At 31.6% G+C, this 24394-nt stretch overlaps 1 protein-coding gene across 50 annotated transcripts in view; it reads right to left on the minus strand.

Moving 5' to 3' along the window:
- Nucleotides 1-24394, minus strand: part of LOC106867804 (kinesin light chain) — a 124799-nt gene that overhangs the window by 58903 nt on the left and 41502 nt on the right. For 30 of the 50 annotated variants that reach the window (XM_089365145.1, XM_089365158.1, XM_089365130.1 and 27 more), the window contains one exon: nucleotides 4794-5037. In XM_089365145.1, coding sequence (XP_089221271.1) covers nucleotides 4794-5037 — 244 coding nt within the window. Of the gene's footprint in view, nucleotides 1-4793; nucleotides 5038-13353; nucleotides 13916-24394 lie in introns of those variants that run through there. The other 20 variants (XM_089365116.1, XM_089365134.1, XM_089365156.1 and 17 more) reach the window with 6 other exon arrangements.

The following is a 24394-nucleotide window of genomic DNA, read 5'->3' on the forward strand; positions in this document are numbered from 1 at the left end:
GTTTTAAAGATTGCCAGTTATACTTTAAATTTTATCAACTATTACCCCTCATCTTTTGAATTTAACCCTGTGTTGTCATTATCTTTATGTGTCCTATTACTAAATGTATATAAGTTTCTAATATAGGTTTGAACACAGAGCTTTTATTTTTTATAAAGAATTTAATACCATATTAAAGCTTAACAATTAAGTAATATGGAATTGCATCTAATAATAGATGCAAGCTTCTAATTTGCCTTCCATCATTAAACAAAGCAAAAACAAAATGGATATAAAATGTAAGTAATAAAATATCTATCCAACATAAAAAAGGAAAATGTATTTTTAACTAATCTATAACAAAAATATATCGGATCTAAGCATTCAGTTCCATTAACACTTCACACCAGTCTACTTCAGATCACCTCTGGTTTTAACATATACAACAGCTGATCCTAATGTGTTCAAACAATTTAAAACCTGACTCAATTTTACATAACTTTTTGTTAAATTTAAATGACAAATAAGTGTTCAATGTAATTATTTTACTTATTCACAAGCAATTTCTGATTATTCTCAAAAATCAATTAAAATCTATAATCAATGTATATGATTAAAAGTTTGATAACAAAACATGTCTTAAGAACAAAGCAAAGGAAAAAATCTAAAATTAAGACCAGTTAAAAACTAAATCTATTTTGACTTTACATTCACCAAAAAATTTGGCTTCCATATCTGATAAACTAATAGAAAGTTATATTACTTTTTAACATGAATAATTACCAAAGTGTGTGTGTATATATATGGAACAAATGGAAAATACACACATAGAATGTTGCTAAATCCTCATCAGTTATCCAAAGAATCATAATTTCACACCTCTAATGATAATATTGTTCACCTTTGGTGGTGGCAGCAACAAGAAGCCATTGGGAAATCGTGAATGAACAAGGGACAGAGATGAAAACAAACATGACAGAATGTGAACATAAAAACAAAAAGAAAGAAATATTATACAGACAAAATATGGCCTTGTGGCTGAAATGTGAGATGAATATATGGGTAACACCAGGGAAAAGTGTTCTAAAGGACTGGAAATGAAAAAACAAATGAGACAACAAAGCATGTTGAAAGTGGGCGACGAGAAACACGACCGATCACCTTGGCAATCAGGTGTAAAAAGGAAATGGAGAAGAGAGGTTAGGATGACCACAGGTCATGTGGCAGTGGGAAAAAGTGGTAGAGGGAGGAGAGAGAGAGAGAGAGAGAGAGAGAGAGAGAGCAACAGAGAGTGAAGGAGGGAGGGAGGGAGGGAAGGAGAGAGAGGGGGGGGGCAAGAGAGAGAGAAAAAAGAAAGAAAAGGAGACAGAAATAGACATTGCACAAAAAAATGTTCACTGAATGAATAAAAAATATGTTCCAAAAATTATATCTAGAGACAGGAAGCTAAATTATATTTAAATTAAAATCTCCATGAAAATCTCATTTAATTATGGGAAATCTCAGACTACAACATAATACAAATAGTAGTAAAGATTGTTTGCAAACAACATGGCAGTCCTGGTTTAGGACGAATGTTGCTGTAATTTAGCCCGAGGAGACATCTCACATTGTGAGATTTAAAAATAGTAACTTTGTAATACAAATATTTTACTAAAATCTTTCCAAAATCTTAATTGTACAGTAAATTAACTGAAACAAAGATAGTCTACTAATTATAAATGCAAATCATGAAAGGGTTAACCAATATAATACAAATTTGCTAACTATTCCTACTAGTAATTTAAACAAGGATTTCCATATAATTCTATAATGGACAACAGAATTGTTATTTCTATTTTCTACTCAAAAATTGTCTCATATAAGAATATTCAAAGTTGAGACCATATCTATTATTTAGTTTTCAATATAATAGTTTAACAACAGAAAGTATTAGCAAGGCTGTTAGCAGAAACTGATAGTAATTATAACATTTAATTAAATACCAAAACAAATTCTCTGATGAATGTTAGCAATGAAGTATCAATAACTACAAATCTTTTGAATCTCTTCAATCTGTCAGAGAACACAGAATGAAAGTCTTCTACTAAAAGGCATTTTGATGAACAGCATTACACACTCAGCTCAGTTGTCGGATTACCTCAGCTTATTTTATTGCTTCTAATCTACTGTAAATGCAACAGCATTAATGGCTTCCTCCCCAACACACTCTTAACTAGCAATCATATTACTTATTGTTATCATTGTGATCATGATTGTCATGACTGTTGTTATGATCATATCATTATTGTCATCACCCTCTGCCGCCTCCTCCTCCTCATCATCATCCCTATTTGTCCATTTTCTACACTGATATAGAGTTAAACCAGCAATTCTTAACCCAGGGAGTAGTGCCCTCTTGGGAACATTGTGAGTTCATAAGAAAGTAGAAAACATCAAGGGGGTAGTAGTGTTATATCCTCCATACCTCCCCCACCACCACCACCATGTTGTAGAGGATACTGGATATTTAGAGAGACCACAATTCTTCTTAGGAATAAACTATTCAGACCAGGTAAAATACTTATATTTTAAACATCATCATCATCATCGTTTAACGTCCACTTTCCATGCTAGCATGGGTTGGACGATTTGACTGAGGACTGGTGAAACCAGATGGCTACACCAGGCTCCAATCTGATTTGGCAGAGTTTCTACAGCTGGATGCCCTTCCTAACGCCAACCACTCCAAAAAATTCTTTGTCGGGTTTAGAATATGTCAGTGAGCAGGAACATGTTTGATTATGTACCAACATCCAGTATAATGATTTCATCATATAAAGTTCACACCAATCTTAGTAGTTTCCATAAAAATTTAGCATAAGAGTACTAATCCATGCAAATATTTAAAATGGGACACATGATGATGGAATAATATAAGAAATTATGAATTGTAAACCAGTGAGCCAAATTAGCTGTTGTTTGATTAAAATAATGGTTTTTCTTAGATATAAGGAAGGATTATTTGTGAAACACTCATTATTCAGCAAACAGGAGGTACTGACCTAAGTTTAACAATTCAGCAAAACAGCATCAGTACAACATCTGAACAGTGAGTATCAAATGTCTTGAGTCTGACTATTCATGTCAAACTACCATAGCTGTTAGCTCACATCATCTTCATATTCAGTATGTATCGTTTACATAAATATCAAGCAACATTTAGAAAAAAAAACAAATTTATATCTAAAATACTATGGGCTCAAATTATCTTATAGCAATTACCACTTTTGAAACTAACCTTCCCACTAAACAGAGTTGGTACATATTTTCTAATTAGGTAAGGAGCAATAAACAATGTGTCTCAATAGTACATAAGACCAGATGTACTAAAAGTTTTGAAACTGAATTATGAACAACCCAACAATGAAATCTTCTTAGATGCAGCAAAATATCCTCCAAATTTTTAACCTTAAAAATATAAGGACATGTTGGACACTAGTTCTAGATAGGCTAAGTAACAGCTGCCTTTTAATAAGAGATCTTTCAGTTCTATCAAAGCTGACATAGAGCTAAACTATGAATGACTTCATTCTTTTGTCAAAAGATATCCCCACAAGAGTACCTAGAAAATAACACCTAGAATGACTACTCACAGCAGTGTGTGGCAATATCTCAACATGTATTTTTTTTTTAATGGGTTAATCAAAGGTGAGTAGAAAGCAGTGCATCTATTTTCAGAGCTAGCCCAAATGCTTACAGGTAAGAGAACTCTGCTAAAGACATAAAAGGGTCAGTTTTTTGTGTTTAAAACTGGCAAATATATTAAGTCTACCCAATCTCCCTCGGACAATTTAGGTCAACCTGAGGATACAGAAGAAAATACTTGATCAATTTTCCTTTTAGCAGGATTTGATCCTGGCATCACAATCATGATTGTTAAACAAATGTCAGCTACACAGAGCCAGACAACTTCTCTATTGCAAATAATCATACAGCTTTGCCTATATTCATGTTAATTACTTTTGATAAAAAGTTCACTTCACAACCAGGTTTCCAGGTTCAATCTCACTAAGCAAGTGCCTTCAACCATAGCTTCAGGTTGATTGATACCTTGAAAGTATTAATAACCTTGAATATATAATTTCAACAAATATAGGAGAAAAACATTTATGTACTGAAGATTAATAAGAACACTTGTGAAATCCCGTTTCTCTTGAATCACTGAAGAATTATTCCTAAGAACCTGAAAACCACTGACATTGCTTCCAAAAGTAAGTCCTCAATGGGAGGGAAAAAGTAAAAAGAAAATGAAAAAAAAATGAAAAGACATTAGGGTTTAATGATAAAAATCAAAATATTTTTTCCTTAATAGTTAAACATCTTTGTATAATAAAACATAATTTGGAAAATTTTTTAAAAAGATAAATCTAATCCATAAGCCAGCAATATTAAAACAGATAATTTGGGAGATTATGCTCAAATAAGATTTCTTAATTCTACATGACACTGTAACAACAGTTTAAGTGGCTTGTTCTAAAAATACAAGTTAAAAGACCATCATAAATAAAGACCTACAAGACACAGGGATACTGGTGCAGAAGTGAAATAGATGATTTTTTTCCTTTTTTATCTACTCAATAACAGATATAAAATGGCTGTAATAAAATAAACATTCAGCATACTTCAAAAGAGAAATTCAATATCATAATCTTAAAACTAAATACAATGAAATATAAAGCATGAGCTTGATTTTATAAAAAAAAAATCAAAACAGAAAAAAAAAATCTTTGTATAGGAAAGGAAAGAAATATGAAACAAAAAAGTGGTCGTACCTGAGCTTCTCCAAGCCCCAGTTCAATAGAATCTACAGATTTCTTGAGAATATTTGTTTTCTCTTCCACTAAGTTTGTGTCCCCATTCTCCTTCTTGATGGTCTTCATAGAATTTAGGAGACTATAGAGTATTTGATTATGTTCATTTTTCAGAGTTTCTAATCCCTGAATAACTGTCCTGGTGTTGGAGATAATATCCTCCTGAGATAAGGCAGTCATCTTGCCAATCTCTTCAATTTTCTTTCTGCAAAATAGCAAGAACAAAAAAAAATATATATATAATATTAGAATAATAATAAGAATATGTAAGAAGAACTAAAAGTTTAGAATGTTCTACATTGGAATAGTAATCTATTAAGATTAATTATTATAAAAGGGACAAAAATTATAGATCAGGAAGACTGGAAAAAAAGTTTAGAAATAAATTATCAAGCAGTTTGAAAGAGTAAGAGATAGTCTGATAATGTAGTATTATAAAGTAATCATCTGATTCTAAGAGAAAAACCATAGAAACATTGCTAACACACACACACATGTACACACACACACACACACACACACATACACTCACACACATGCATATACACACACACATGCATATACACACACACATGTACTCACACATGCATGCATGCACACTCACACATGCATGCATCTACACTCACTCACATGCATGTACACTCACTCACACATACATGCATGTACACATACACACACATGTATGTATGCACACACACACACACCTCCATCCATTTAGTGTTCACTGACAGAAAAAAAAAAGCACTTGATATCATAGTAAAGATCGATAATATTTTTTTTATTTTGGTCAAGTCAGTCTCTTGCTATTCTGAATTTTGCCTGGGTGTGTATGGGTCTTCAGGCAAGTCGTAACTTGCCTAAGACCCTGTGCGCCTACAAGCGAAACTCAGAGTAGATAAGCTCTGCCAAATTATAAACACACACACACTTAATGTCACAAATCAAAGAAGCTTGAATAAACAACAAGGATATGATTCAGTAGTAGTAAATAGCAGCGCAGTGTATGACTGTAAAATATAAGAACTTCATACATTAACCCATTAACATTTAAACTGCCACATCCAACTCAAATATTCTATTGCTTTACGTTCAAACTATCAACATCTGGCCTCTTACACCTACCCTACAATGTCATTCTAAAAATATACAATCACATCATCAAAACCTCAAAGCTACAAGATAATGCATGATTAATTCAAAACAATGTGAATAAATAAACATTATATTTCACAGAGTAATCTGAATGCTAAAGGGTTAAGGAAAACAATTTATAAAAACAAATCTACTGGTATTAACTAATAATGAATATAGAATAACTAATATGGAATATAGAATGAATATCAAAATATCAGCTTTATTGTTATTTAATATATATATATATATATATATATATATATATATATTGTTTTTTTTAATATATAACTAAGATAATAGTCAACATGTTCTTTGAATCAAGATTTTGAAACCCTGAGAGCAAATAACAAAATATTGTAGCCATCCACAAAATAAAGAAAACTTAAATATTAATAAGCAGGCAATTTTAATATGAAATTTGAACCCTTCCCCATCCCCACCAAAAGTATTGACGTTTAAAGTTACTGTTGATATTTGGATCACACATGGTAATAAAGAAGGAGATTCCAAGAGAACAGACACATAAGTATGTGGTTATTATATATATACACACACAAACATTATATATATATATATATATATATATACGTTTCCTTGTCCTCCTATACACATACATTGTTTTTGAGAATGACTCAACTGCAAGTGGTCCTAATATCGATTAACCATAATCTAGATATATTTGTATGTGTGTGAGAGAGGGGGGAGAGAAGGAAAGAGAGAGATGGAAATGGAGAAGAAGTGGGGAGAGAGATTACACTATACAAAAATTGTTTTCTTAAAGCAATTCAGATTTCTTTAGCTATCCAGAAGTCAAGGTTCCTACCAGAAAGACAGAAAAAAAATCTCATTTCTTAAAATAAAGATATGGTTTCTATATATATAAATTGGGAGAAGGAAAATATTTCCCAAGGGTTATATAGTCAAATGAAAAACCATATAAATAAATAGATAAGTTATGCGTGTGTATGTGTACTCATAAACCAGTATTACAAATCCACACCCAAATCTTTTGTGCAGACTGCATACTTACGCACACACATACACACCTATTGCTTATTTTATTGACCCCCATAATGACAGTCAACCCAGGTATTAATTGAACTAAGAGCAGCGTGATACTGTAAACAATCCATTAAGAGTTTTCTACTTCCTTAGTCATCCTTATTTATCATCCCTACCTTCGTTAGTCATCTTTACATTAATAATGCTGATTATTATAACAACAAAACTAATTAAATTCACAATCATACCGTGGAGCAATGGTAAATATTTTCTACTATGCAAAGTATTCTATTATTTCATTATACATTCAAGAGAAATCTCATTAAAATTTGTCTGCCTGCCAAAATTTCCCCTGTCCACCACCACCATTTCTCCATCCCATTTCCACCCCACCAGACCTCATCTCTCCCGCTACTAAACCAAAACGAGGATATTTACTTCACAACCAGATTCTAAAATATTCTAATACATCAATCTAATCAACATTTATAACCTATATGTTGGAGACTATTCAGAATTACTTTATTGATTTTCTCTTTTCTATTATTACCAATGGTTACTAGGTAACAATAATGAGGAGACTGCTTTCCATAGAATAATGGATTTTATTAAAATATAAATACCAATTAAAAACTGTTTTGTATTACTGAAATGAGTACAGAGGATGGAGAAAACAAAAAGGTGTTTCAAATGAAGAATTTTTTTAAAACCTCACCAATCTGTCACTTTTTTTGTCAGCTGATGTAGCTTTATGGCTAGGTAACTAACTACTATACTGAAAATACATTTATGTAAGATAGCCATTATATTTAACTGTATTATTTGACTGCTACATTTTTTACTGAAATAGCAAATAACAATGTAAAAAAGATTTAATAACTATTAAGAACCAACTACACACATAGATACGTACATGCTTGCACATACAAATATATATATATATACACATATATTCTCATTAAGCATGCATGCACATGCAGTAACTGATGGAACGAAACATCAGCAAGGATAGGAGGGGATGGATGAAGGAAAATAATAAACTGGTGAAACTGTGTTGAGAACAAATAGTAAAAGCTTGTCACTATACAAGAACTGTGAGGAAGAAACATTCTCTACATAGAGCATCTTTTCAAAAGAAGGCAATGTGATGAATTTAATTACAGAAAGGAAAGATTTACATATTGATAATAATGTAAAGGATTGGTATCTAAACTATGCAAATAACAAATTGCTTAAATCTTTTTTATAAAAAAAAAAAGCAATAAACTGTACAAACTATCACTGACATGTTTCCATTATAAACAAAATTTTAAATTATCTTTCTAAAGATTTTTCACTATTAGGTTTACTAGGACAATTTCTTGAACATAAGTTTCTTATTATTAACACTTAAAATGCTGAAGACATGGTCTGGCTTCAATTCAACAGAATTCCTTACTACAATGCCTATTAGTTATTCCCAGGCCTTGCTTGAAATGCAGTCAGGTCCCAGAGTAAAAACAGTTCCTTTGCTTTGCCAGAATATAGAGAATACTTTGTCAGGGGGCGGTATGATTTGTTTTAACCACATTTCTTGTATTTATAAAACAAAGTTCAATTTAAAATATCCTTAATTGGAACTGTCAGAAAGAGTAAGCAAATTGAGGCTAATTATTCCAATAACAAAACTGGGAATGATGACCACTGATGATAATCTGAGCTAATATTTTTTATTTCATTTTTTAAGAAAACTTTGTTGAATATCTGAATCCATTAAAAATATTAAGCTTGTGATCTTATAAAGAATTTCAAGAGTTGTAAAATTTATAAGAAAGGATACTGCAATCATATTAAAAACAAAACTAGACATGAAAATAGTATGAAACACATACAATGAGCAAGAAAATATACATTGGATTTCTGCTAATGAGCTGTTAATAGTTAACGTCAAACAGCATGAAATTTCAGATTTTATTTAATAAATGAATTAACTTCTTTACAGCATTATTTACAATTTTTTGTATGCATGTTAGGAATCAATAAAAACTACTTATTAATGAAGATAACTAGTTTATCATCAGAAGGAAAGAGACATGAAAAATTAATTTCAGTATTTGTTGTAATGCTAGACTCCAACATTATATCACTGCTCAATGATGGTTTGGCTGTTACATTATTCAAACACTACCCAAACCCGGACATAAAAGATGAGTCATTCTTCGCAACTCTAGGGACAGAATGATCTTTACAGGATGTTTGCAAAGCACTGTAAAACACAAAATTCTTATTGTTTAAGAATTTTATTGTTTTTTTTTTTTCTGATAGAGACACTTGTTCCTTTTGACTTGTAATTTTTGCTGACTGATTTTACCCAAGTGTTGTACTGGTATTGATTTTATGGACCTTAAAATATAAATTATGGGTAATACGACCTGGCCCAGACTTAAAATGCCATGATTTTTTATGATTGACAGTTTCATTATCTTATTTTGATATGATTGATAATAGAGTATCGATTAAAAGTAACAATTGTTAACAATGCATAATATATGTATGCACAGGCACACACATGCACAATTTAAAACAATCAATTTAAATAATGTATTCTTAGTAATTTTAGTAACTTAAAAAACTTAGCAACTGAAGCCTATCGTGTAAAAATCATAATACAAAAATGTAAAAAAATTGTAATATACAAATTAAAAATTCCAGTCTTCTCACTCTTATACAATTTAAACACTAATATAACAGTCTTATTTCTATTAATTTAATTAGTGAACCATGCTCATTTCCTTGATAACTTTAAAAAAAAAAGCTAGCAATACTTACTGGTACATTATGAATTTATAAAACCACTGATGTATATACCCTTTAATAATTTGTGATTGTGTGTTACTAAAACAATGAGTCAATAATCATGCCTAGGAATCAAGGAAACAGAAATAATTATAATCAGTTACTTAGTCACATGATTAGAAAAAAATAAAATTAGAAAAAGATTTACAGTTCATTATTCTGCCAGTATAAGACATAACACACACATACACAAAAGAAGAACTATCTCTACAGAGAACAGGTTCTTAATACTTCAGATCTACTTGACAATCGTGTGACTAAACTATGCACCTAGGTCAATAAAAGCCAAACAGGTGTACATCAGCATATCAACTAAAAACAACTTGATTAAAAATTCATAGAACTAAGAATATTCTGTTGTGACAGACTGACTATATATCAAACATTTCTACTAACTTCATCCTTAAAATTATAGACACAGACATTCAGTATACCACATGTAAGTCAATGTAGAATTGATGTTTACCATTACAGCCTAAATGAAAGTAAAAGTAAAAGTACATTTTGCATAGAAACATCGCCCCTGAGACTAGTCAATAGCACTAGCTGCACTGAGTAGCAATAATTGCTTCAGTCTCAATAAATGTCAAACAGAATAATAACACTTGCTACAAGCAAGCAACTATTTGATAACAGAGGCTACAAAGCAAACTTTTGAATAAATTGGCAACTGACAGGACAATCTCGCATCATATTAATAAACAGTCATTAATAAACATACTAATTAATACGTGAGAGGATATAATGCAGAGAGCTTTAACAAGATGGTTTTGTAAATGAAAATAGGGAATTCTTAAAGCTGCACAGTCAATAACTCATTTAATACAAATACTAACATATATCTTACCTCTTGAAAAATTTTTAACTAGATGTTAAAAAATAAAATAAAAAGTAATGACAGTCTTAATGGGACACCAAACTTAATACTTTAAATCATTTTATCTGACTATTCAACGTTGACATCAATTTAGCTCAATTATCCTAACAGTAATAATAATAATAACAACAAGAGCTAGTTGCCATTTTGAATATTGATGACCTTGTCCGAAACATTGGTAAACTACAAAGAAGAGATTGTGAAATGACCAGAAAGAAGATGAAAAGCAAACAACTAAAATATAACCAATGGCTTCACTTAAAAATTGATTATGCTTCATACCATCATACACAAGTCCAGAGAAAGGGAAGCATTTAATATTTGTGTGACAAGGAAACTAAGGTCTTCATTTCTCTAGAAATGTTACAAGATAACTTAAACAGCTAAATTGTAAATAGCATTTAAAAGAATTTTCTATAGGGATTCTATACATTTACGACAGTGGGTTTTTGTGAATAGAATAGTGTATTGATAAAGATCTGTTTGAAACTGGGTAAAGCAACATCCCACAAGAAATCAATGAAAGAAATTGTCCATACACATTTATACAGTCATTCACTTTCACTTCGTTAATATCTAATTTATTAAGATGCTGGCAAGCAAACCTCCCGACCCACATATGAATGCATACAAGAAATAAAGAAACCTAAAGATTCAATTAATTGAAGTAAATGATAAAAAGAAAAAGAAAAAATTGAATAGGCTAATAGAAGAGAGCAATTGTTAGATGAATCAATCAAGGTACTATTAGCAGGTACTAATGAAAAAAATAAATAAATGAAATCAGATGAGTGGAAAAGAGATTGAAAGCAAAAAAAAAAAAAAAAATTTGAAATAATCCTGAGTAGCAAATGAAACCATAAGCCTATTATATACAATAGTAAATCTAGTAAGAGAAACAGAGAGAATCTTATTTATTGGCAGCCATGTTTATATTTCACTTGAATTATGGAAAATTTAACAGCTAGAACATTGAAATCAGAAATTTGGGTATACTATCTGCATAGAAATATAAAGTAAAATCTTATTATTTTCATTAAATGAGAGTACAACTGATATTTTGAAATTGAAAAAAAATTTATGGTAGTTTTAACTGGAAAAAACATTTTGAAGTATAAAATAGCATTGTGACCTTATGAGTGATTAAGGCACAGATTGTTATGTTTTTATAATTGGAAAAATGAGAGTACATATATATAATCTGACAAAGATAAATTATTATTTTTATTTTTTTGTAATCATGGGAATTAATCATTAAAAGAATAAAGATTACAATGCAGTTGGCAGTAGCTTAGTGAAATATTTTTCTCCCTTCTTCATATGTATATTTGTGTGTATGTATGTGAGTGTCAGTCAGTGGGTATATGTGTCAACTGAAGCAACAAACTAAATCTAGTGACCACAAAATTAATTGTAATATCCTAGGTATGAAATGTATGTTCAGTGAATGTGAAACAAAATAACTGCTATATTACCCTAAAAATAAATCCAACATGGCTTCTCTAGAGTACAGTGATATTTTAAAAAGAGAGAGAGAGAGAGAGAGAGAGAGAGAGAGAGAGAGAGAAAGAAAGAGAGAGAGAGAGAGAGAGAGAGAGAGAGAGAGAGAGAGAGAGAGAGAGAGAGAGAGAGAGAGAGAGAGAGAGAGAGAGATGTCAAATAAGATGAGTAAATGAAGCTAAACCAGAAGTGTCAACTGATGATATATCTCAATAAATACTTAGTAACATGCAATATAAAACCTTCAATAGAATATAAAATGATTCTTATATGATGAAATAAATTTTATTAAAAGAGGAGAGAGAGAGAGAGAGAGACATGAACAAATTTATCTATTTTCAAAGAAACCAGGAAAATCCACCCCACAACAAACTGGCTTATTATTTTAAACATCCAATGTTATTGGATATTAAAATATATGACATTTATAAATTCAATATGTATAAGCTTTCATTCATAGAAACAACCTTTTTTTTATGAAATATATAGAAAAGATCAGGCAGTACATGTAATTTAATATAAAGGAATATCTGTAGATCATCTACACATTGTTGCTTTTTTTCTTTAATTATCAGAGAAGCTGAGTCTATTTGTTTCAAACAATATAGCAGTGTTATAGCCACATCATTTGTACATCAAACAAACAATTTTCTATCAATTGACACACACGCGCAAAACACATATCTATACATATGTAAACTGCAATGTAATTTCCCTCAATGACTGAATGAAGAAAAAAAAAAAATTAAATAGATATATGAAATTACATTCATCTGTGTACATCATCAATATAAAACCCAATATGGAAGGTTTCTTCAAATATTTTACAAATGTCACAAAAGATTGATGATTAAAATCTCTATATTGCACAAATACCAAATATATATATATATATATATATATATATATATATATCTTACAAATATAAAACAAAATAAATATATACATATATACACACGCTGGAAATATAAATTAAATTTATTGTTCTCATTGTGTAAGAATAACTCAGTATTTTATAAGTCAATTCAGTGGTGATAGGAAACTAATACAAAGAGGAAAGAGAAAGTAGAGAATAAATATATCTAGAAAAATGCCTAGCAACAGGTTAATTTTGTAATTATTATAAATGGAAAAATGAACTAAAATGGTAGCCATGTTGAAGCTAAAACTTACATTCGATATGATTTTACTGTTTGTGTAACTTCCATCGCCAAGTGAAGTGTAGTGCTCAGGATCTCTGCTAGATCTGAGTTCTCCACTCGGTAACCACCATGGCAGAAACAGTTGACTAGCACACAGGGCATGCTCACTGATGCTAAAGGGGGGGAAGACAGGGCAGGAGTGAAATACGCAATCTTTATAGAAATGAATAATTTCTCCCCCTTTTTTTTATCGCTTAATAGACAAACCAAACTACACCTAATGACAATCACTGATTAAAATTATTATAATAAGATAAATAAAATCGCTAAGAGCAACAGTTGGAAATAAGCAATTTCAACTGTTTGATTGCATGCAACTAGTGAATATACGCTGACAAGTGTGCTAGAAACACCATAGCACCCACCACCACGATAGTAGATGTTTCAGCTACTGATAGGGAGCAATCCATTGGAATAATTATTGCAGCTATACAACCACCACAGCTGGCATATTGATTTTTTCTAAATCTATCTCGCTCCACTATAGCTTCATAGCAGTAGAACCAACTAGAATAGTGAAGCAGATAAGTGACATCATGTGAGAGATAATTTATGAACAGAGACAAGCCTAGCGAATATAATGTTGCTTCTCTACAGATGCATATATATATATATTTTTAAAACACTAAAGATTCAGATAATGTTTTATAGGAAAGGAATATAAATGTTTATTTGTCTGCAATGTAAAAGGTTCAGGAACAAAATTTTACCATTTTTTACATTAATACATATACACACATTTTCCTTTTCAGCATCACTATTTTCTCTCTCCTCCTCCCACACCATCATTATTACTAAACATTATATTCTTTTTATTTACTGGAGTCATGTTTGTATTCTTCCCAGCCATTTCAATAATGACAGGAACAATACAGGCATTTGCAGAGCAGAATAATTAGGAACTAATTAATTAGAGCACAGCATCTTTAAACAGTAGTTGCACCACAGATGGAATGAAACAGTCAACAGTTGGTTATTTTGAAGAAATTTATGGAAAAAAAACAACAAAAAACGAAAAAAAAACATTAAAAAATGAAATTCTATTGGTTCTTAATTTATTTTAATAAATAAATTATAACATTACTAATCATGTTTCATTTTTCTTTTCTTTTTTTTTTATCAGAAAGAAATACTTTGAAACTAGTTTATTTTTTCAAATTTTCTTTTTTTTAAGAAAAAAATTTATACAATTTGTATTGTTACATACTTAAGTAAATTTCAAATAAGCTTTAAATAAAAAGCAAAAAAAATAAATGTATTTTAATCAAAGTTTTTCTTTTAAGACAACCATCTTTCAAACAAACAAAAACTATTAAATAAAGCTTATATCTATCTTTTATACATACATAAATGTTATGTGATAAATAAGTTGTAAATTTAAGTATTTTAAGCAGTCATTTTAAAATTTCTAAATATTTGATAAGAAAAAAAAATTGAAAGAACAACACTCAAGTGAATTTATATTTGATGTCTTTTGTCATTTCTTTCCAAAGTAAAGTATTTAAAAAAGTAATGAAAAACAACCCATTGAAATACAATATGAATAATGCTTAAATATACGCATAAACACATCACAGAAACGCTAACTACACTGGAAGATAAAATGTCAGAGATTCTGATGAAGGTTATATACATTTATTTTGAAGTTTAGTTTTAATAATAATTTCTTTAATAACTTTGGTAAGAATGTGGAGTGCCTTGAATGAATGAGATAATAATATGGAATACAGATTTATAAAGCAGGAACCATACAAACTAGTCAGCAACATGGTTCCCCCCAATTTAGCTTACATTAAATACTGGCAACACACACACTACATTATATATTGCATGATTGACAACTAATGTGGACATTAACACCATAATGTCCCGATAAAACTACTGATTACATCATGACTTCAAGTTCTACTGACTCAACTACAGACATCCTCTCCATTTGCTATTTCTTCTCCATATACATATAAACACATAATTCTTTTATTTTACTGGTTTCCGTCACTGGAATGTGGCCATGCTGGAGCAATGACTAGAAGGCTTAGTTGATCACACTAACCCCAGTACTTGTCTTAAGTTCAGTGTTTATTCTACCGGAGTCATCTTGTTGTACTGCTAAGTTATGGGAATATAAACAAACCAACACCAGTAGTTTTCTGCTGTTTCTTCTTTTTTTTACCTCTGGCACCATGGTGCCTTTTTTTTTTTTTCACAGGTTCAGTCCAACTATGTCACAATGAGACTGATCACAAACAAGAAATGCTTACATCAATCTATATATCTATAAATGAGTGTGAGTATGTGCTTTAGTATGTGCGTGTGTGTGTGTGTGTGTGTGTGTGTGCGCGTGTCTGTGTATGCTTGTATGTGTGTGTATGTTTGCATGTGTGTGTGTATGTTTGCATGTGTGTGTACACACGTGTATGTGCGTATGTATACATGTGTACGTGCATGTGTACATGCGTGTACGTGCAAATGTGTACATATATATGTATGTGTGTACACGTGTACGTATGTGTGTATTGAGTATGTATATAATATATTATGTGTATGTATGTATGTATGTATACATATATATTGTGTGTGTCTATATATAGTGTGTGTATGTATGTGTATATATATATATATATATATATATATATATATATATATATATATATACATATGTGTGTGTATATATATATATATATATATATGTATATATGTATGTGTGTATATATATACACATACAGATATAGTGTGTCTGTGTGTATACATATATATAAATACATGCACACACATACACATGTATGAACTAGCTTTAATGAAAATTCCATTTTTTACTTCAAATCCTACACAATTCATGAAGTACATTTGAAATCAATTCAAAAGAATGTTTTTTTTTCAAGTTTCCATCAACCCTTTTGATAACAAACTGTTTGAAACCACAACTTAGTTTTATGATATAAATTTTATGATTTAAAACGATTTAAATTAAAACCTTCCATCAAAATTTCATGCTAGTGTATGTCCCAAACATTATCTTAATAATGACAAAGTTATTTTACTAAATTGATAATTATTTAATACATTTATTGAAATTAAGTGTATCCTGTCCAAAATATGGTACAAACTACTTGGATTTTAAAATCCTTCATCTTCTTTTCTTTGTCTCTATATGTTGTGTGCTTGAAGTTACGAAGATCAATCACACAAAATCCTTTTCCCAACTGCTACATATGTGACCACCTCTAAGATGTCATAATCACTGCTGTGAAAGATATACAGTATATATTAGCTTTCTAACCAATTCAACAATAGAAAAGCATTCGTTTTAACAGTAGAATTTGTGTTTCTTAGTACAACCAGGCAAAACTGGAATAGTTTGATTGTATTTGCTTCAGTTTCAAGCAAATAGACAAGATTTCTTTCCTTAATACTACAATAGAGTTTTAGATAGTTGTTAAATTTCTAAATAAATTAAATAAGTTTTTTGTTTTATATCTGAAACTGATTTCAGTTTTTATGGAAACTTAAAGAAATTAAGAAAATATAATAATCTCAAAAATAAAAGAAGGGAAAGAAAAGAAAAGGGAAAATAAGAAAGCTTCTGGCAATGTGGTAAGTTTTACTAAAACCTTTATATCATTCATAGCTATTATTTTATTTTTATACGGTATCTTATAACAGACAGACACAATACACACAATATCAGATGTCTACAAATGTACCAATTTTTAGTCAGCTGAAAGCTTTGCCAAATAGAACACTGGCTAAACTTGTCTTCTTTTGAGTTATCCTATTTGGTTATCATTCACCCATGTACCAATGAGGGAAACCACATTTTATTGCTAGTTAACAGTGCTAGATTTCCCTTGAACCACACTCAAATGCCTTTTACCTTTTACAAGTTTGTTTCAGTCATTAGACTGTGGCCATACTGGGGCACCACTTTGAAGAGTTTTAATCAAATGAATCAACCCTATCATTATTATTTTTTTAAGCCTGATATTTTATCTGTTTCTTTTGTGAGCTGCTAAGATTTAACTTAGCAATTCACTTAGCTGTAAACACACCAACACCAGTTGTCAAGTGCTGGTGGGGACAGACAGAGACACACACTTGCCCAACATGCCAAACAGTGGGACTGAAGCCAGAACCATGTGGTTGGGAACCAAACTTCTTACCACATGACCATGCCCGCACCTATGTCTTACAAAAAGAAAAAGAAAGACACCTTGGACAATATAATTTTAGATGCATCATGTCTGGCAGTGGTAACTGATCTGCTCAGTGAAGGCTGATCTGGAGCTAAACAGTTTACTCCACAAGAAGATACAGCACTGGAATCTCTATATTGATGCATGACCTGCTAGAAAAAAAAACAACCAAATCTTCTCAAAGCACATTTCAATACCTTAATACAGGAAAGACAGATAATGTAGTCCTAGACTTATTCTAAAAAGACAGTAAGGTCATGATGGGCTTGTCTTCTATGTATAAGCCAACCCGATTGACTGACTGGAGCTAAATAACAACTATTCTCACATTACATATCTGTGTTACTAAAGCATCCTCTATTACAATAAACATGTGACTAGCTCACAACTAACTGAAATTATTCACATTCTCAAGATAATTTAAATCATGTTACATTCTCATATGAAGAATTGCAACTAAAGTACAGCTTCAAATCCAGTGTGAATTGTTAACATGACTTTTTGGTGTAGAAACAGAATATATATTTCTCACCAACAAGGTTAAATACTACCAAAGTTATTAAAAAATTAGATGCCAGCAAGTACCAACCAACAGATTAGCAGAAGATATCCATAGTCTCCCATTATAATTTTTGGTCATCCTATTTGTTCTCAATATACAACACTGATAGGTCATTCATATACATTCACACACACATTAGTCAATGTGTGTGTGTGTGTGTGTGTGTGTGTGTGTGTGTGTGTGTGTGTGTGTGTGCGTGTAAAACAAAGACCATCATGGGTGTCTTTAATAAGTCCACTCTGCAAGAATTCAGGCCAGGTCTCCAGCTGAGGCTAGCTTTCTCTCTTATACTTCCCATCAGTTTTTGACACCATATTAAGGGCCATAGGCAACGACCTTCCTTCAAAACCTGAGGGGATAGGGGATATGGTAGACGGAAAGTGGAAGTAAAAGAGAGAGAGAAAGAGTGTGTGTGTGTGTGAGAGAGAGAGAGAGAGAGAGATCAATTGGCATTGCACAAGAGTTATAAACCACTGTCATTGCCATACAAGCAATGACTTTTGTTCCTAATTTTTCATGGAAATACATCCAACTATGAGGAGGAATGAATTTACTTGGAAAGAGGTGGTGGCCAGTGACAGGAAAGATATCTAGCCTTAGAAAATCTGCTTCAAGGAATTGTCAAACCCAATGCAAGCATGGAATTATGAAAGATAAAATAGCGATGATGAATAGTCATACACACACACATATATATATTGGATCATCCCATAAATAATGCGGTTTTTTTCAACTGCATGAACTAAAAGTTGGAGGGGGAACAGGATAAACTACCTGCATCAACTTGCTATAAAACCAGGTAGTAATTTTATCTTGTACTTATTCTTAGTGCAGTTCGAGTCTAACAGTTATTTTTTCAAAGCTATAATGGAAGTGACAAAAGAGCATATTCAGCATATTTTGCTTTATGAGTTCAATAAGAACAACAACACAACGGAAAGTGCACAGAATATTAATGCAGTATATGGGGATTGGACAATAAGTGTAGGCCAGAGTCAAAAGTGGTTCCAGAAATTCTGAGCCAGATACAGCAGCGTAGAAGATGAGCCTCGTCACGGAAGATCTGTAGAGCTCAACGAGGACGTCTTGCAATATCTATTGGAACAAAATCCCATCATAACTGTTGAGGAACTAGCAAAGAAGCTTAGATTTGCTCATTCAACCATTCATCGACACATGCATACCATCAGAAAAGTTAGCAAATTGGGTCAGTGGGTCTCTCACAAACTTTCTGAGTCTAATCAAGAGCAGAGAGTAAATGTGTGCTTTTCTTTGCTGTCACATCTGAATGAACGATTTTTGGACTGAATAGTGATTGATGATGAGAAATGGGTCCTCTATAAAAATGTCAAACACTGAAGAGAGTGGATAGGAAAAAGAGAAACACTGGCACTCCAGGCTAAAGAAGGTTTTCACTCACGTGAAGTGTTGTTATCTGTTTGGTGGGATATGAAAAGTTTAGTCCACTTTGAACTATTAAACCCAAACCAAATGATAACAAAGGAGGTCTATTGTGAGCAGCTTGAACAACTTAACTCAGTGCTAGAAGAAAAACGACCATCTTTGGTTTCAAGACGAAAGATGTTCTTCCATCAGGATAATGTTTGGCCACATACAGTGAGAATGACATTCTAAAGGCTGGAGCAGTTTGAATGGGAAACAATGCCCCACCCACCATATTTCCTGGACATTTCCCCCATCTGATTATCATTTATTCCGCAGTCTTCAAAATCATTTGGATGGAAAAAATATGAATTCCGTAGACGAGGTCAGAACAGTACTGGAGGAGTATTTTTCATCATGGGCAAGTGAATTTTGGAAAAGGGGCCTTATAAGTCTACCAGATAGATGGAAGAGCATTGCAGAAAATGAAGGAGAGTATATTTTAGATTAAAAAAGAACTTCTCTTATTTTAATTTTGAAAAATAAAAGTATTAAAAAAACAGGATGACCCAATATATATATATATATATATATATATATACACCGGAGTAAGCACATGAAATGTGCAACAAGGTGGAAAAAAGAGTACTCAAATACCAGAGGTAGAGTAATATGGTTTATTTAAAAGCATATTTCTGCTGCTTTTAAATAAAGTATATATATATATATATATATATATATATATATATATATATTACACACACACACACAACAACAACAACATAGCACAATATCTATGAATTCAGTTTATTTTGCAAATAACTGTTTTTGCTTAAATATACTTCAAACACAACAGTCTGTGAAGGCTGAAAAATACTTTATGAACTTTTCATGAAACAATCCAGCAATTCAAATAATTTCATTTCATCTCATTTCAAAGAGAGAGAGAGAGAGAGAGAGAGAGAGAGAGAGAAAGAGAAAGAGAGAAAGAGAGAGAGAGAGAGAGAAAAAGAGAGAGAGAGAGAGAGAGCTATATATAGAAATAGAAATACATACATACATACACATATATTAAGAGAGACCAAGATCAAAAGATAGTTGTGAATATCTGCTCAAATTTCAAATTCTTTTCAATTTTTAAATCATAGGTACTAGTTACATCCTGCTGCTTATTTGTACACAAATTTGAAATGTACCTTTCTCACATGTTCATTCATTCATTCATTCAGTTATTATAAATGATTACGAAAAATGTACATTTTAGTATACTAACACAATGTTGACTTATTAGAAATTCGTATACTTGTAAAAAATTGTATTTTGTAGTGTAAATTTTAGGTAACTGAACTAAATCCACAATCCTGTAATGTTAAACTTCAAAATGTCCTACTAAAAATTGTAACACACAAACAACCATTTAAAAAAAGGGGATGTTTATTTGTCCCAAACATTTGGGACAATTTGCTCAATATCAATAGAAAAAAAAAGACTCCCACACTTTCATATTCTTCTCACCAATGTTGTTCTCAAATTAAACGTCAGAGACAAAAACATTTTTCCTGTCTCTATATTAAACAATAAATATTATAATCCTCCATAAGTTTCCTCCCTTAATTATGCCTTTATATGCTGTTGACAAAGAGTGTGAGTAAATTTCTAAGTTAATATTGTGGTGTATATAATCTAATGTAATCAAAATAATGACAAACATTTACACTTTCAAACTTTGCTGCCTGTTATTTTAGCTACAATAGCATAAAGTTCACAACTTACATCAGTATCGACTTCCTTAATTTTAATGATGGCACCTCAACAGCATCCACCTATATAATTCTTGCATAAAACACAACCAAATTAAACACTTTTTTTAATTATGTTATTTTTCAAGTGTTACACACAGACAGATACAGACACACACACAAAGTCATGCACATTTCCTTTTTGTTTGCTGCATTTAATCTTCATGTCACGCCTCCTACTGTTCAGCTCTTTTGAAAGCTTCCTACCATCATGGAGATGGGGAAACCAGTGGTTGTGCTGAGTAAGTTCTAAGACAGAGAAAGAAAGTGTTATAGAGATAGATAAGACAAATAAACAGATAAGCAGGGGATTGACAGAGTAGAAAGGAAAGAGAGAACTAGCTTGAAGCAGGAAGATTAAGAATTACTGAAAGATAGTAATAAACCTGGATTTTACAAGTGGTATACTAGTAAAACTATTGTATAGCACACACAACCACATCTTTTCTTAATGATATCTTGTTTGCCCTCACCCCAGAGGTATCCAATTTTGAATACGTTTGTGGAAATAAAAGCAGGTTTGGTTGTCTAAGAAGCTTGCTCCACAAACATGTGGTCTTGGGTTCAGTCCCAATGTGCAATTGTCTTCTACTGGGCCAACCAATTCCTTCTGAGTGGATTTGGTAGCTGTATATGATGTGCTTCAACAATCATTATTCCAAAAAAAACGTTTGTGTTGGTGTGTGTGTGTGTTGTGTACCCCTACCATCACTTGAAAACTGATATGGATTTGTTTATGTCACTATATTTATAGGTTTGGCAAAAGGGACCCACAGAGTAAGTGCTAGACTTTAAAATATCTAAACTCTTCAAGGGGATGCCTGAGCATAGTCACAGTTCAATAACTGAAACAAGTAAAAAGGTATTATATACGAGTTGACAAGATGGTGGCACAACAATGCCCATGATTGTTGCAAATTTTCAAACTGTTGAGATGAACGTTATTAGCATTCAGTTTGAACATCTGCAAGTAAATGTATGTATGGAGGCTTTAAAAAAAATATAAAGGTTGGACAGGTAAATTCCAGGCAATTGGACTGAATGTTTGGTGAGTAGGGTAGATCTAAGGATGACAGGAATAGACACACTATGGTTTTTGAGTGAAAAAAAATGTGCAGCTAGTGAGTTGGGAGGTAAATGGAGCTGTAGCAGAATAGCCACAAGTCAGCTTTGATCAAGCAAATCTACAACCAAAAACTTTCTAGAACATCACCATCAATATTTTTTTGGTTTGCAAATAGTATAACTAGAAGTATATTTTTAGAAGAGTGTAGGATGCACGATATGGCTTGTTTACATTGATTTAGTATGTCAGTAATTGAATCTTCACCAATCTTTGTTGAGTGGCTATCTTTTATCAGTAGTCTAAAATGTGTGAGAGAGGGGGGAGAGAGAGGGGAGGAGGGGGGAGGGGAGGGGAGGGGGGAGGGGAGAGAGAGAAGCAACAGCAGTGACCAGTAGATGCAGGCAGTATTTCAATGGAAGTCTTACCTTAGCCTGAGCCTTGTAGTAAGTTAGTAACAGTTAGTACTCAAATAATATTTTCTGGTCTTAAGGAATTACAGTTTTGCTAACACATGTAAGGCTTTCACAAATCAAAGAGAGAAAGACCTAAACATCTCTAACGTCTGACAGTTTTACTTCCATTCATGTGCAAGAATATTTCTTTGATACAAACAAATATGGCAAACTGTTGTTGAAAGAAACTAAGTTTTCAAACTCCACTGAAGCCTATTTGAGAGTCTTGTTTAAGATGGCAGATGAGGTTTACATGAGGAAGGATAAGGAGGACGAAAATAAAATTAGTAAAAATTTTGGAAACAAATTCTTATTCAACTCAATATTTACTGATCAGGTTCCTCATCCTTATGATATATGCATATGTCTTCTGAATTATCACAACAAAAGATAAATATATCCTTTCTGTCTACAACATGAAATAATCTATATATACAATGGGATCTTATGTAATATAGTGAGCTAAAAAACTTTCAACTGAATGTATCCACAGAAGTAAGAGAGAAGAATCTCAGTAAGGGGAGTGTTCAAAATCTAAAAGCAAGTAACCAGTAGCAGCAGGAGACATGCTTCAATGTTATTTAACCTCTTCACAGAACTATATTCCCAGATGGCAAGAATATATATATATATATATATATATATATATATATATATATATACAAACACACACACCGTATGAGAGAGAGAAAAGAGAGGCTCTATACAGTTTCTGTCTGACCAATTCACTCACAAGGTAGTGGTCGTTCCAGTTCAGTTTGACACTTTCCAAAGGTACTACACAGTGGGACTGAATCAGGGGTCATGTGGTTGTGAAATAAACTTTTTTTTAAATACAGAGACATAGAGAAAGAAAGAAGTAATGTAGTAACTAGGATTGTGAATGTCAACTCAGACTTACCAACCAAGTAGAACAGGCTTTGATGAGAAAGTTGAATAAAATCAACACTGTTACTTTCACCAATTAGTTTTAAAGATAAGCTCCATGCCATTCTACATTGTCTATTGCTCACTTGAATAAGACCAGTCAGTCTTATTGGGGATAGCTTCTTTGCTTAATTTTGAGGACTTAAACCTCCCTAGACATGTTTGTATTTAGAATGTACAATGCTCATCTTCAGTAATTGATCTATTATAACTGAGATAAATGTGTAAGACAGAAGAAGACAGAGTTAGATTTCAAGACAAAAAAATCAAATGAAAAGTATGATGCAAAAGAAACTTTGAAATAGATTAATGTCAATACATATTTATATTCTTAAAGTTACTTTAATATCCCTTTAATATCTAATGAAAAGAAAAATCAATTAATTTCAGTGGTTCTGAACCCGGAAAATTCCACTAGCTTTTAACTTTGTAATTTCATTGGTTCTTAATTCAGTCAACTTTATGTAAGGTCCCATAGTACAATACATGTACACAGAGCTATTATTTTTAATGAATATTTGGTATATATGAATTTAGAGGCTTGTACATAATACTTGATTAATAATAAAAATGAAAAAAATTCATGTATTATTATTTACTTCCTGAGATGTCCTAGATAACATTGACAGT

This window comes from Octopus bimaculoides, chromosome Z (assembly GCF_046866305.1).
Source record: "Octopus bimaculoides isolate indiv1 chromosome Z, ASM4686630v1, whole genome shotgun sequence".
In the NCBI taxonomy this organism is placed as follows: Eukaryota; Metazoa; Mollusca; class Cephalopoda; order Octopoda; family Octopodidae; genus Octopus; species Octopus bimaculoides.